The 10998-nt window shown below is 44.7% G+C and overlaps 1 protein-coding gene across 1 annotated transcript; it reads left to right on the top strand.

Moving 5' to 3' along the window:
* Nucleotides 1-627: 627 nt before the first annotated feature.
* DYNLL1 (dynein light chain LC8-type 1) lies at nucleotides 628-10638 on the top strand. The gene is made up of 3 exons (XM_030219351.1): nucleotides 628-737; nucleotides 4002-4139; nucleotides 10316-10638. Exons 2-3 carry the CDS (start codon nucleotides 4008-4010, stop codon nucleotides 10451-10453), a joined length of 270 nt encoding a protein of 89 aa, XP_030075211.1. The 5' UTR covers nucleotides 628-737; nucleotides 4002-4007; the 3' UTR covers nucleotides 10454-10638.
* The last annotated feature ends 360 nt before the right edge of the window (nucleotides 10639-10998 follow it).

Below are 10998 nucleotides of genomic sequence, written 5' to 3'. Positions count from 1 at the left end.
ATTGGGGGGCTGGGGGAACGTGGTATACAGTGTATACCACGTTCCCCCAGCCCCCCAATGCAGTCGAAGATATTCCATATGTAAATGGTCTAACATGTAATTTTCCCAACCTCCTTCTATGCCCAAAGAAAAAGTCCCTGATAGCATTAATAATAACACTGAGGACTTCACTGCCATTCCTCTCTCAGTCCTAACTCCTATCACACATTTTTAGAAACACATTGAATTTGCAGAGTTAGTGGAGCAAAACCAATTGATCAATCACCAATATGAGCTGTAAGTATGAGACAGAGATAAAGAGGAGTATTTGCCCTGGAGGGGGCGTCCTTTGGATGTGTGTGTGTGTGTTTGTTTGTTTTTTTATTTGTTCTGTCATAGTCATAGAAAACTAACAAATAGCAGGGGCATATATATACCTAAGATAAGAAAACAAGGCCTGAGAAGCCTGCCAACCACTGTTGCTATGGGGACTGATGCTAAGGCAATGCATTGTGGTTGGAAACAAAATGCAGCGGCACAATCTAGAGGAGCTATTGCCATATTACCCACTAGGAAGTGAGAAGAGGTGATAAACCAGCCAATTGGAATGTCCACTCGCGCCGGTGGGCGGGTAGTGTGAGAGTATTAAACTAGTTAGGCGGGCGGCGTCAGTTGCTTGCTTTATGCGTACTGAGAGCGGGCTTATTGGAGACGTTGTTAGGATTCAGAAGTTGGGGTAGCTGGTATTATTCTAGTTGGTGAGTATGGCGCGCTGAGCTTGTAGTAGGTTGTGGTAATAAAGATACCTTATACTATATCTCTAAAAAAGGGTTTGTAAAAATTGATGATGTGGTGGATCCGGTGCGTTTTCCTCCACTGAGGGGTCTCGGTTGTGACTTACTGGTAAGGTGGGTATGGTAAATTCATGCAGCAGCGCCCGCGACCTCTCAGGCAGTGCTACTTTGCCTAACCCAGTCACGGGGCCCCGCGCCTATTCTTGCTAAAGAACGTTCTCCTTAAAGTGGATGCGGCGTGGTAGAATTGTGTGGGTTGGGGTGGGTACAGACTGATAGCATTGTACGGAAGAAATGTATTGGGGCGATGGGGGCAGACCAGGTTGGCACGGCTTTTGACTACAGCCTTGGTATTCATTAGGGAATGATAATGGGCGTGTAGTAACCGAGTATTCTGTTAGCAAAACGGCTTGGATTCGAAGATTCTCAATCACTTTATTCTGATCTTTTGTTTTTGTTTTTGTTTTTATTAGTGAGCTGTGAGACAATTACTTAAGTAATGTCTGAAACGTTATCATCGTGAAAGTGTTAAGTACCCCTTCCTGAAGGAGGTTTTTTTTTAATAGTATGTTTAGCAATGTAAACGATATATTAGCCTATTGGTAGATTAATGGAGCTATTTTCTTTTTACTGGGCGTAGCACAAATTTCAAAATGATCCTTTTACAAAAAGCATCAAAGCTGCCGCCTTGTAAGGATGATGGTATGGAATCCGGGAGGATCCGTCTTTTACCTTTTTATGGCTTGTTATATTTAATCCGTATCAAGTTGTAGGTGTTTGTTGTTTCCCCCCCCCCCCCCTCCTCCCTCTTTGGCGCAGAGATGATTGGCTAAAACTTTGTTTCCTCTCTGTAGTTGTTACTGACTGGAAAAAAAAAATCAGCTAGCCCAGAAAAAGTTTTCCAGTACCCATGATGAATTGTAAGCCACATTGAGCCTGCAAAGAGGTGGGATAATGTGGGATACAAATGCAATAAATAAAAAAAATAATAATAATAAAAATGTCAACACATAGCCAGTCTTATACCCATTTTACACAAATTGTGATCCTATAGGGCTTTTAGACTTAAGTTTTGATTATACATTAACTTTTCCCTGCCTAGAATTTGATGGTGGATTATAAGTGTCAATTTAAATTGCATTAAATATGGGGTTGCTTTGGTGTATGGGGATTTGTAGACTGGGTGGGGAAGGATGTGATGTAAACTTGACTTAAATTTTTGTGGTATGAAAGTGTTTTTATATGAAACACATTTTAATAGGAAGATAACACACTTACCTCTTTGGTCACCTGATCACCTATCCATCTTTCTCAACCACCCCTTTTCCCCTGGAGACTGTAGAATGCTTTTGTTTCCTTTACATATCCTGATATTCTTTATGCTCGTACTGTCCTGTGCAGAAAGCTAGTTGCAAATGTTTAGTCCAGTAAAAAAAATAAAAAAAACCTTTTAATTGTGTGGTATTTCTTGTAATGAAAGAAAAAAATACTTGTTAGCTTGTAGCTTTGAGCTGCTGTAGTCTGTAGATCATGGTGTTTATTAATTGCCATCAAGTTTAATCTCTTGAGGATAAGCAGGAGTATGAATCCCATATATGTGTGACATCAGTGATAGAGCCCAGTGTGGAAAGCAGTACCCACCAATTTTCTGCCTGCCATACATAGCGCTTTCTAGAGTTGATAGAATCACTTTCCCTGGGGACAAGAAGAGTGGCAGTATTCTTAGTCATTGACTTTTCAAACTTCTTCTTTCACATTAGCTTGGCCTTTAGGATTTCAGTCTTCTGGTCTGGCTAGTTTTGGTCATTGAGACTCTGCTGTACCTATTTTTCCAGTCTTTCTCCAAAAAAGCCCCCCTCCCCCCACCCATTCAGCTTGAAGAGATGTTCCCAGTGCAACAAACCATATCTATTATGGATACCCATTCATGGTACCTGCAACGTCTGGGACCTAACATGATTCCTTTTGTACTATCTGCTCATGGATCTCTGAGGGATTTGTGGTAGAGAAGAGGCTTTGGTGATTAGACCAATGCTGATGTCACCGGACTGACCTTAATAGGTCCAAAAGCTGCATTGGCGACTGGAGGTGCTTGATGTTAAGGGTGACTTGTTCTTGATCACGCCCACTGAGCTCTACTGATGGTACTGACATCTGATTCCTGCCCCTAGAAGAGGAAGTATTGACCTTTTCATTAGTGTCAAGGGAGTGCAATGCAGGACACTGGACAGAGGCGGAGATCTCCCAGCACTGCTCTCCATTGAAGCATGACACATGGTCACCAGTGTCCTCAAAGTACCCTTGACCGTGAGGAAAACTGCATCCTCCATGCAGTTTGGACTCCAGTACTAAACAAGTGACCTGGATGTGGCCACTCCTACAATGCCCCCATTTTGGTTGCATTTGAGGAGCAGGTAAAAGCTACAGCATCATGTCAAGTACAACTGCTCTAACAACGGAGACAGGGGCAATAACCCACTAATAGGTGAGACCTATATTCTGCTTGAAACAGATGCCTTGATGCTGAGGCCTAGAGTCAAGGTTGGCTGCACCAGTGTCACTTCCAGTGTGTCGGAGAGGCAGCTTTTTACCAAGGATTAGGAATCCTCAGTGTCAATGATGTAAGAGACCTAACCATTGTGTCTGTGCAAAACAGCAAAAGCTCACTGTGAGTGAGTCAGACTGCTCTTGGGGCTCAGAGGTCCACTGGTCTCCCTTTAGATCATTCCCTGCCACATGAGACCTTGAAAGCCTACACCTGAGGAGCTCTTTAATTGAAGGACTCAAATCATTACACCTGTCCAGGAGTTGTATTTCAAACTGTTAATGGACTGGAGGCCCCACATGACAGCAACTGAATTGCCAGGGCATGGATCATATATGGCTTGGACATATATTTTCAACACTTGGACTTGCAATGTAACTTTGTAAGTCTGAGTGTTTTGAAAATGAGTCCCATAGTGTGATTTGTTCTTCTGTTGTCAAAGATGTTCTAAACTAGTACAGTTTTAGGGTAGTTGTAAAACTGTTTATAAACAGTGGTATGTGTAGTGTAGCTAAGACCTGCTGCTCATCTTATAGTATGAGAGGCCAAAGCATGGCTTTTGTGAGTCCCTCTTCTACCTTCTCCCCTGTGCGGTTAAAGCTAGGTAGGCGGGCATTCCTGTGGGTAGCAAAGTTATTCCTGACTGTTCATGATTGTTTTAAGTCTGCTTTGATTTTTCTCAGGTAATCATGTGTGAAAGAAAAGCTGTCATTAAGAATGCTGATATGTCAGAAGAAATGCAGCAGGATTCTGTGGAATGTGCGACTCAAGCTCTAGAGAAATTCAACATTGAAAAGGATATTGCAGCATACATAAAAAAGGTAAGGCTGTTTGTGGCCCCTTCCTATATGTTAACAGGTGAGCACTTAGTGAAATGGAAACTAGTCCATAAGATGCCTTTGAGGACAAGCAGGCCAAGGCTAGTTCTATTCTCGCATCTGGGTGATGTCATCCAACAGCACCCAGTGCAGATGCTGATTAGCAAGATGAATGTAGAAGTTTTGAGCAGCATTCCACTGCACATGCACTGGTGTCTTTTGGCCCAACACACAAATGCAGGTCCTGTCTGCAGAGCAGGAAGGACTAATTTTTGGGTTTGCTTCAGTCTGTTGTTTTTCCATGTTGCAGTGCCTTCCATGCAAATATGTTGTTTCCTTTAGCTTTTTAGTATTCAGCTTTTCAAGCTTCCTTTTCTTTATTTTGTTTTCATGAGTTGCTAGGCCCACTTAAGCCAGAGCGCCTACCACAATTTGAACACTGCCCCTTTTTTTTTTTTTTTTTTTTTTTTAACAGCTCACAATTGAGGAGCTTAATTTGACCAAAGATCTTTTTATGATGTCTAAAACTCCCTGTGGCTTCAAGAGGTGCGCCCAATGTAGTAGAATGATTTCTCTGTATGGACCCACACTCCTAGTGCCTTGGGCCTAACCATGAGATTAACTCTTGTTCTCGCATTTTGAAAATGCAGTTGAGGACACACAGGTGCGGCAGGTCCAGCCGGAGAAGACATTTTGGCTCCTGAAAGGCTGGTCCATTGACAGTCTGCACCAGAAGCATAAACCTTGCTTACTGGTCAGACATTGCCTACCATTGGGAGTGCACCAGCATCGAGGAGATCTCTGCCTCTGAACATTGGGCACTGAAGTAGGCCTTGGGACTGGTCAACATCAGTCCTGACAGAGGGCGCATATGGGTTTGTTATTAGTGCCAGAGGCAAGTGGGTTGTGACAATCTACCAGCAGGTGGAGATAGCGCTGAACTGAAGTGCCTTATGGGATGGAATGCGCCCTAGCCAGTCAGTATTCTCTTCTCTCCAGCAGACAGCTGTATGATTCTGTACATGCTCCTGGCCTTCTTTAGGTTCAGTATTGCTTTGGGGAGGGTGTGGCTATGGCATTGCCTTTAGAGGTATACGTGGTCACCCCTGGTCCCTCCCCCACCCTGTGCCACTCCTGTCCTTCCTACCTTTCTCCTTCCTTACAAAAAAAAAACAGGCTAATTCCATGCAATGTCTCCCCCCACCCCTTTCACTGGTCCCCCCCCCCCTTTCACTGGTCAGTGGAAGAATTATTTTATGGAATTGAGTATTGGAGAGTTCTGTTGGCACCATTGCAGCATCTCTGGGTCGGACAGAACTCAAGACAACACTTTGGGTACGTATCTTCCATAAAGATTAATTGGTTTCCTCCATTTCTAAGGCTCTCAAAGTCCTCTATTTCAGCATCTGATCAAGCTATTTTAGCTACTGCAAAGGCCAAGATGCTTTCATCCATCTGGCTCCCTCAATCCTTTACTGTTATGCCAGACGCTCTACTTGAGGGTGGCCAAACACTCTGTTGGAGCTGGACAAGCTCCATCTGCCTAAAGTGGATGCCTTGGCAGTGGTCACCAAAAAAAACTACCTTATCTCTATAGGCTGGCATTGCTTTAAAGGGTGTTCAGGATTCCTCTCTGAAGCTTTCTTTCAAGGTGTCCATTCTCTTGCTGCAGGTGGTTATCTGTGTGTTTATTTTATTTAGATTTTGCTCACAGCTTTTTCAGTAAGTTACATTCAGGTACACTGGATATTTCTCTGTCCCAGGAGGGCTCACAATCTAAGTTTGTACCTGAGGCAGTAGAAGTTTACGTGACTTGCCCAAGATCACAAGGAGCAGCAGTGGGATTTGAACCGGCCACCTCTGGATTGCGAGACCGGTGCTCTAACCACTAGGCCACTCCTCCACTCCGTTCTTATGCAGCTAGAGCTGTCGTAGCTGGGTACAGCAATTTATAGATTCCTTCCAGGGATCTGGTACAGATGCCATTAGAATTATTGGATGTGGAGACGGGGTTAGCCTGTTTGGTGGGTTAATTATATGACTTGATTTTCATGTCTGCAAAGCAGATTCTGACAGTCATTGCTTGCTGTTTATTGTGGTTGTGCCACTGGGCAGTGGAAACTGCCTCTAAGCAGTGTTTGGTGAAACTCCCCTTTAAAGGGCATGTGCTGTTTTGGGGGAGGATTCAGTCAAAGAACTGGGCAATTCCAAGATTTAGCTTCTGCCAGTAGATAAAATTATTCCTTAGGTGCAGCCTGGACACTATCGGCTGGGACGGTTGAGCCATTCCCAGTGCTCTCACTATTAGCATCGGCAGCCTTTTTGCTCTGACAAGCTATCAGCTTCCTCTACTGCTCAGCCTTCACAATGATGGGGCGCTGAGTCACACTGCTCCAACTGGCAATCAGCTGTCACCGTTCAAGTAGTGGGCTCACATAACCTTGGACCATTCGAGAAGGCTATAAATTAGATGGAAAACTGTCGCTATTCTTTGAGGAGTGGACTTACGTAACCTGGGACAATTTGAGAAGGCTACAAATTAGAATTTGCAGCTTCCTTCGCAAATTATTATTATTTTATTTTTTTTTTTAGTCTCCTTGCAGGAAGTTTGGCAAGAGGGCGGTGAGTTTGTTTCATTCTACTCAAGTTGTTACTGGCATTGGGAGCTGTAATTCCAGTTAAAAGGCAGATGGGTTCCATTTATTTTGTGGTTACCAAGAAAAAGGAGGATACCTTCTGTCCAGTTCTCAACCTGAGTCCACCCTTTCTGAAGTCCCATCGCTTTTCCATGGAGACCTGTGGTCAGTGCTGGCTGCTATGCAGCCCAGCAAGTTCCTCACTGTCTTGGATCTCAAGGAGGGCATGTCTATCCCCTTTTGGCCTCCTCAGAAGTTTCTTTGCTTCACTTGGACAGCATTTCCAATTTGAGGCACCTTTCGGTCTAGTCACAGTGCCCGAGACATACAAGGTTGTAGAGGTGGCAGCCTTTGAGGCACCAGAGAGTCTGCATCCATCCTTGTCTGGATGACTGGCTGATCAGGACATGTTCAGGAGAGGAAAGCAGACAGACCACAGTTCGGGTCCCATCTCTCTCTTGAGGTCATTAAGTTGGGTCATCAATCTACCCAAGAGTCAGCTAGTTCCTACTCAGATGCTGGAGTATTGGGGGGGGGGGGGGGGAGGAGGAGGTTGGTTTGACACAGCTCAGGGCAGGGCCTTTTTGCCAGAGCAAGGGTGCACCAACGCTGGGGCAGATTTGCATTCAGTCTCATGTTTGGGACTAGTTTAGGTTCTCGGGTCGATGGTGGCAACCTTGGATGTGGTGGCTTGGGTATACATGTTACTATTTACCTTCACTCTCCAGTCCCTCACGTTTGGAACTACGTTCAGATTCTCGGATCAATGGCGGTGACCTTGGACGTGGTGCCATGGGCCTGGGCACACATGCAACTGTTGCAGCAATCTCTCCTTAATCACTGGTCCCCAGTATCACAGGATTATGATCTGGCATTTGGACGGTGGTGAGATACACATTGCAGGGGTTCAGAATGTACAGGCAGATACCTGCGCAGACATGTTTTGGACCCAGGAGAATGGGAGCTGGCAGGCAGTGTTTCAGCTGATCACGGGCAAATGGATGCTGGTCTTGGATCTCATGGCAACTCACCGCAATGCCAAAATCCTGCAGTTTTTTTGACAGGAATACGGTGCAGAAGGGCTCGATGCCCTTCAGCCATGGCCGGGCAGTGTTCTGTTTCCTAGTGCTCCAGAGGATTCTGCACCATCCAGGGTACGTGATTCTCGTTATGCCAGATTGGCCACATCGCCCATGGTATGCAGACCTGGACCAGGTTGCAAGTGGACTGGACAAGTCCCTTCAATTGCCCCTTTTGTCCTGATCTGGTTCAGGGCCAAGTTCAGATGGAGGGTCCCTCCCTCCCACTTTCACAGCTTGCCTCTTCACAGGCAAAATTGAGGAAGAAAGGGTATACTCCAGAGGACATCACTACACTTATTCTGGCAAAGAAGTGATCTACCTCCACAGGTGTGGCAGCTTTTTGAGACATTGTGTGCAGAATGGGCGATTTTCTCCCTTTCATTCTTCCCCCAGATTCATCCTTATCATTATATCAGGATATAGTTTTTTGAAGGGAGTGAATAGTCTTCAGCCATCTCCGTCTCAGGAGTGGAAACAGTCTGGTGCTTCACACCCTTCAGAAGGCTGCTTTTGAGCCATTAGTCTCTTCTTTGAAAGACCGCTTTGAGGGTCAGCTCAGGAGTGCTGGGTCTCTGGAGCTTCAAGCTTTGTTGTCAGAATCTTTGTGCCTCTCAACTGGAGGGGTGATGTACGCATGGTTCCCTCTTCTCTTCCTAAGGTGATGTCTGCTTTTTGCCTTGGTCATTGTTTCTCCCCACCTTCCAGGCAGGCCTGGACCCTTGGGACCATACTTCCCTGTGCTGCCTTGATGATGATTTTCTTAGTTACCTGTAGGTGGCCAGTGAGTCATCAGTCTGATCACTTGTTTGTACTTCCCATTGTGCTTCGTAAAAGAGAGGCGGCATCAAAAGCAATTAATCCTCACTGGGTAAAAGATGCTATTTCAGCTTACTGGGTAAACTGCTTCTAGCCTGTTTGCAGGCATGTTCTAATCAGGTGATTGCAGATTTTGTGGGCAGAGGTGCACTTATTTTCTTTGGATTAAATTTGCAGGGCAGCAACACGGTCATCTGTCTGTACTCTACTTGGGCGGGCGCCACTTTGTGGGCGGAGGTGCATTTATTTTCTTTGGATTAAATTTGCAACATGGTCATCTATCTGTACCTTAGGCATTACAATCTGGATGTCTCTTCCCACCCAGGCACTGCTTTTGGGGCGTATATTCTGTCGGCTGGAGCTTGTTTCCATACTTGCTTAGGACTGCTTTTCTACATCTCACCAGCCTTTGGATTCATGTGCTGCTGGTGCTAAGGAACAATTTCTTACCTGAATTTCTTTCCTTTAGATGCAGCAGATGTTGAGGTACAGCTTGGCAGATGTTGAGGTGGTTGGGCTGTATGGCTTCCACAGTTTGTGATACCCATGATATGCCCAATGGACACTAGCCTCTGAGTGGTGTGCTATGGGAGATCTAGCAGTTGTCATAAGTGTCTACAGAGCTTGTTCAGTCTCTGCTCTGGTGGACCATTTAATCCAATTTGACTTGACTTCATTTCAAATTCTTCAACTTCTAAAGGTGATTCTGGTTGCTCCAACTGCCCACTCCGTCCTTCGTACAGAGACTTGGTCCATCTGGCGGTGCAGGAGCCATTGCTGTTGCATGGGGAGATGGACTTTTGTTGCATCAGGGTCCCATTGTGATGCCCGACCCACCTCCATTCTCGCTTATGGCTTGGCTCTTGAGAGGGATCAGGAAGAGAAGCCTTACATCACTGGTCCCTAAATCCAAGCAAAGCTAGGAGTCTCTTGACCAGGAAAAGCAATAATACACTAGCCATACATCACTGGTCCTTAATCTCCACATCCAGGCTCTTATCAGCTGGGGGGGGGGGGGGGGGGTCCTGTTCACAGCGAAAGCCAGGAGTTTCTTTGACCAGGAAATATAGTTATCTGTGCAGTACGTACGTTACTCACATACGACCTCCCAATTTCACTGGCAGAAATTTCCCCTTTTTATTAGGCTTAGAACTCATGTTCAGAGTTAAGGTGCTTGAATTTCTCAGTTTTGGTAAACAAGCCTTACAAAATATGCTTGAGCATGTGGGAATGTGGTCACATGTGGCCAGTCTGAACTTGAAACAGGCTCCACCTCTCCCTTCACATACTAACAGAATTCTAACCAAAAATACAGACACCGAGTGCACTGTCGGTCAAGGCAGAGTTGAAAAACAATGTTTAAAATCTTCCATTGCCCCTCCCTATGGTGGGCCCAAATTTCCTTACTGTCATTGCAGGCAGAGTTTTACATATTGCTGTAGGCTGACTTTTCTTTTACTGAAGGTATGTTAAGGGGTCATAGATTTGATCTACCACTCTGTGATACAGCCAAAGTATTATATACAGGTAACTTGGCTTTTGTACTTTACAATCTTGCTTGTCTTAAGCTCAGCTGTGTCTTGTAGGGATTTATAAAAACTAGAATAATATGTCAGATTGTGTTACCAATTGTTTCTTCTTTCAGGAGTTTGACAAGAAGTACAATCCTACTTGGCATTGCATTGTTGGCAGGAACTTCGGCAGTTATGTGACACATGAGACTAAACACTTCATCTACTTCTATTTGGGTCAGGTGGCTATTCTTCTTTTTAAGTCTGGTTAGGACTGCAATTGCAAAGGCATGGACTATGCGTACTGAATCTGACTGCAACCCTGAACTACTGGGCCTTGTCAACCCTGACCTACTGGGTCTTGTCAACAATACTTCTACAGTATCCAATGTTTGTAGTGATGGGACCACTGTACCATTTTCATAATGGCTATAAAGGTCTTGCAAAAACCTCTAAACTTGTATTTATTATTTTCTTTCACTCCAAAATGTGTGTTTGTGTTTTTTTTTTTTTTTAATAAAACTGTTACATTTATTTGAGTCTTGTTCTGGCAGTGTGAGACCAGTTTTCAAACAAACAGCACTGACTTGCACACTGTCACTTCATTGCCAATAGGAAGGGTAGATTAAGCTGTTTAAGAATTTTTCTACTGTAGCGCACACTTTGTAGATGTGCCTATTTTAGAACCGGTCAGGCATTCAGTAGTTTAAGGTATTGTTTTAAAACTCAGCTTCATGGCTGTGCACACTTCCTCCTGTCCTCTACAGCCAAGCAGCATAACAAGTCCTCAGCACAGATATCACCAATCACGAAAGTT

The sequence above is a fragment of the Microcaecilia unicolor genome, chromosome 11, assembly GCF_901765095.1.
Source record: "Microcaecilia unicolor chromosome 11, aMicUni1.1, whole genome shotgun sequence".
NCBI classification, from domain to species: domain Eukaryota; kingdom Metazoa; phylum Chordata; class Amphibia; order Gymnophiona; family Siphonopidae; genus Microcaecilia; species Microcaecilia unicolor.
This window is presented reverse-complemented; position numbering and strand designations above follow the sequence as displayed.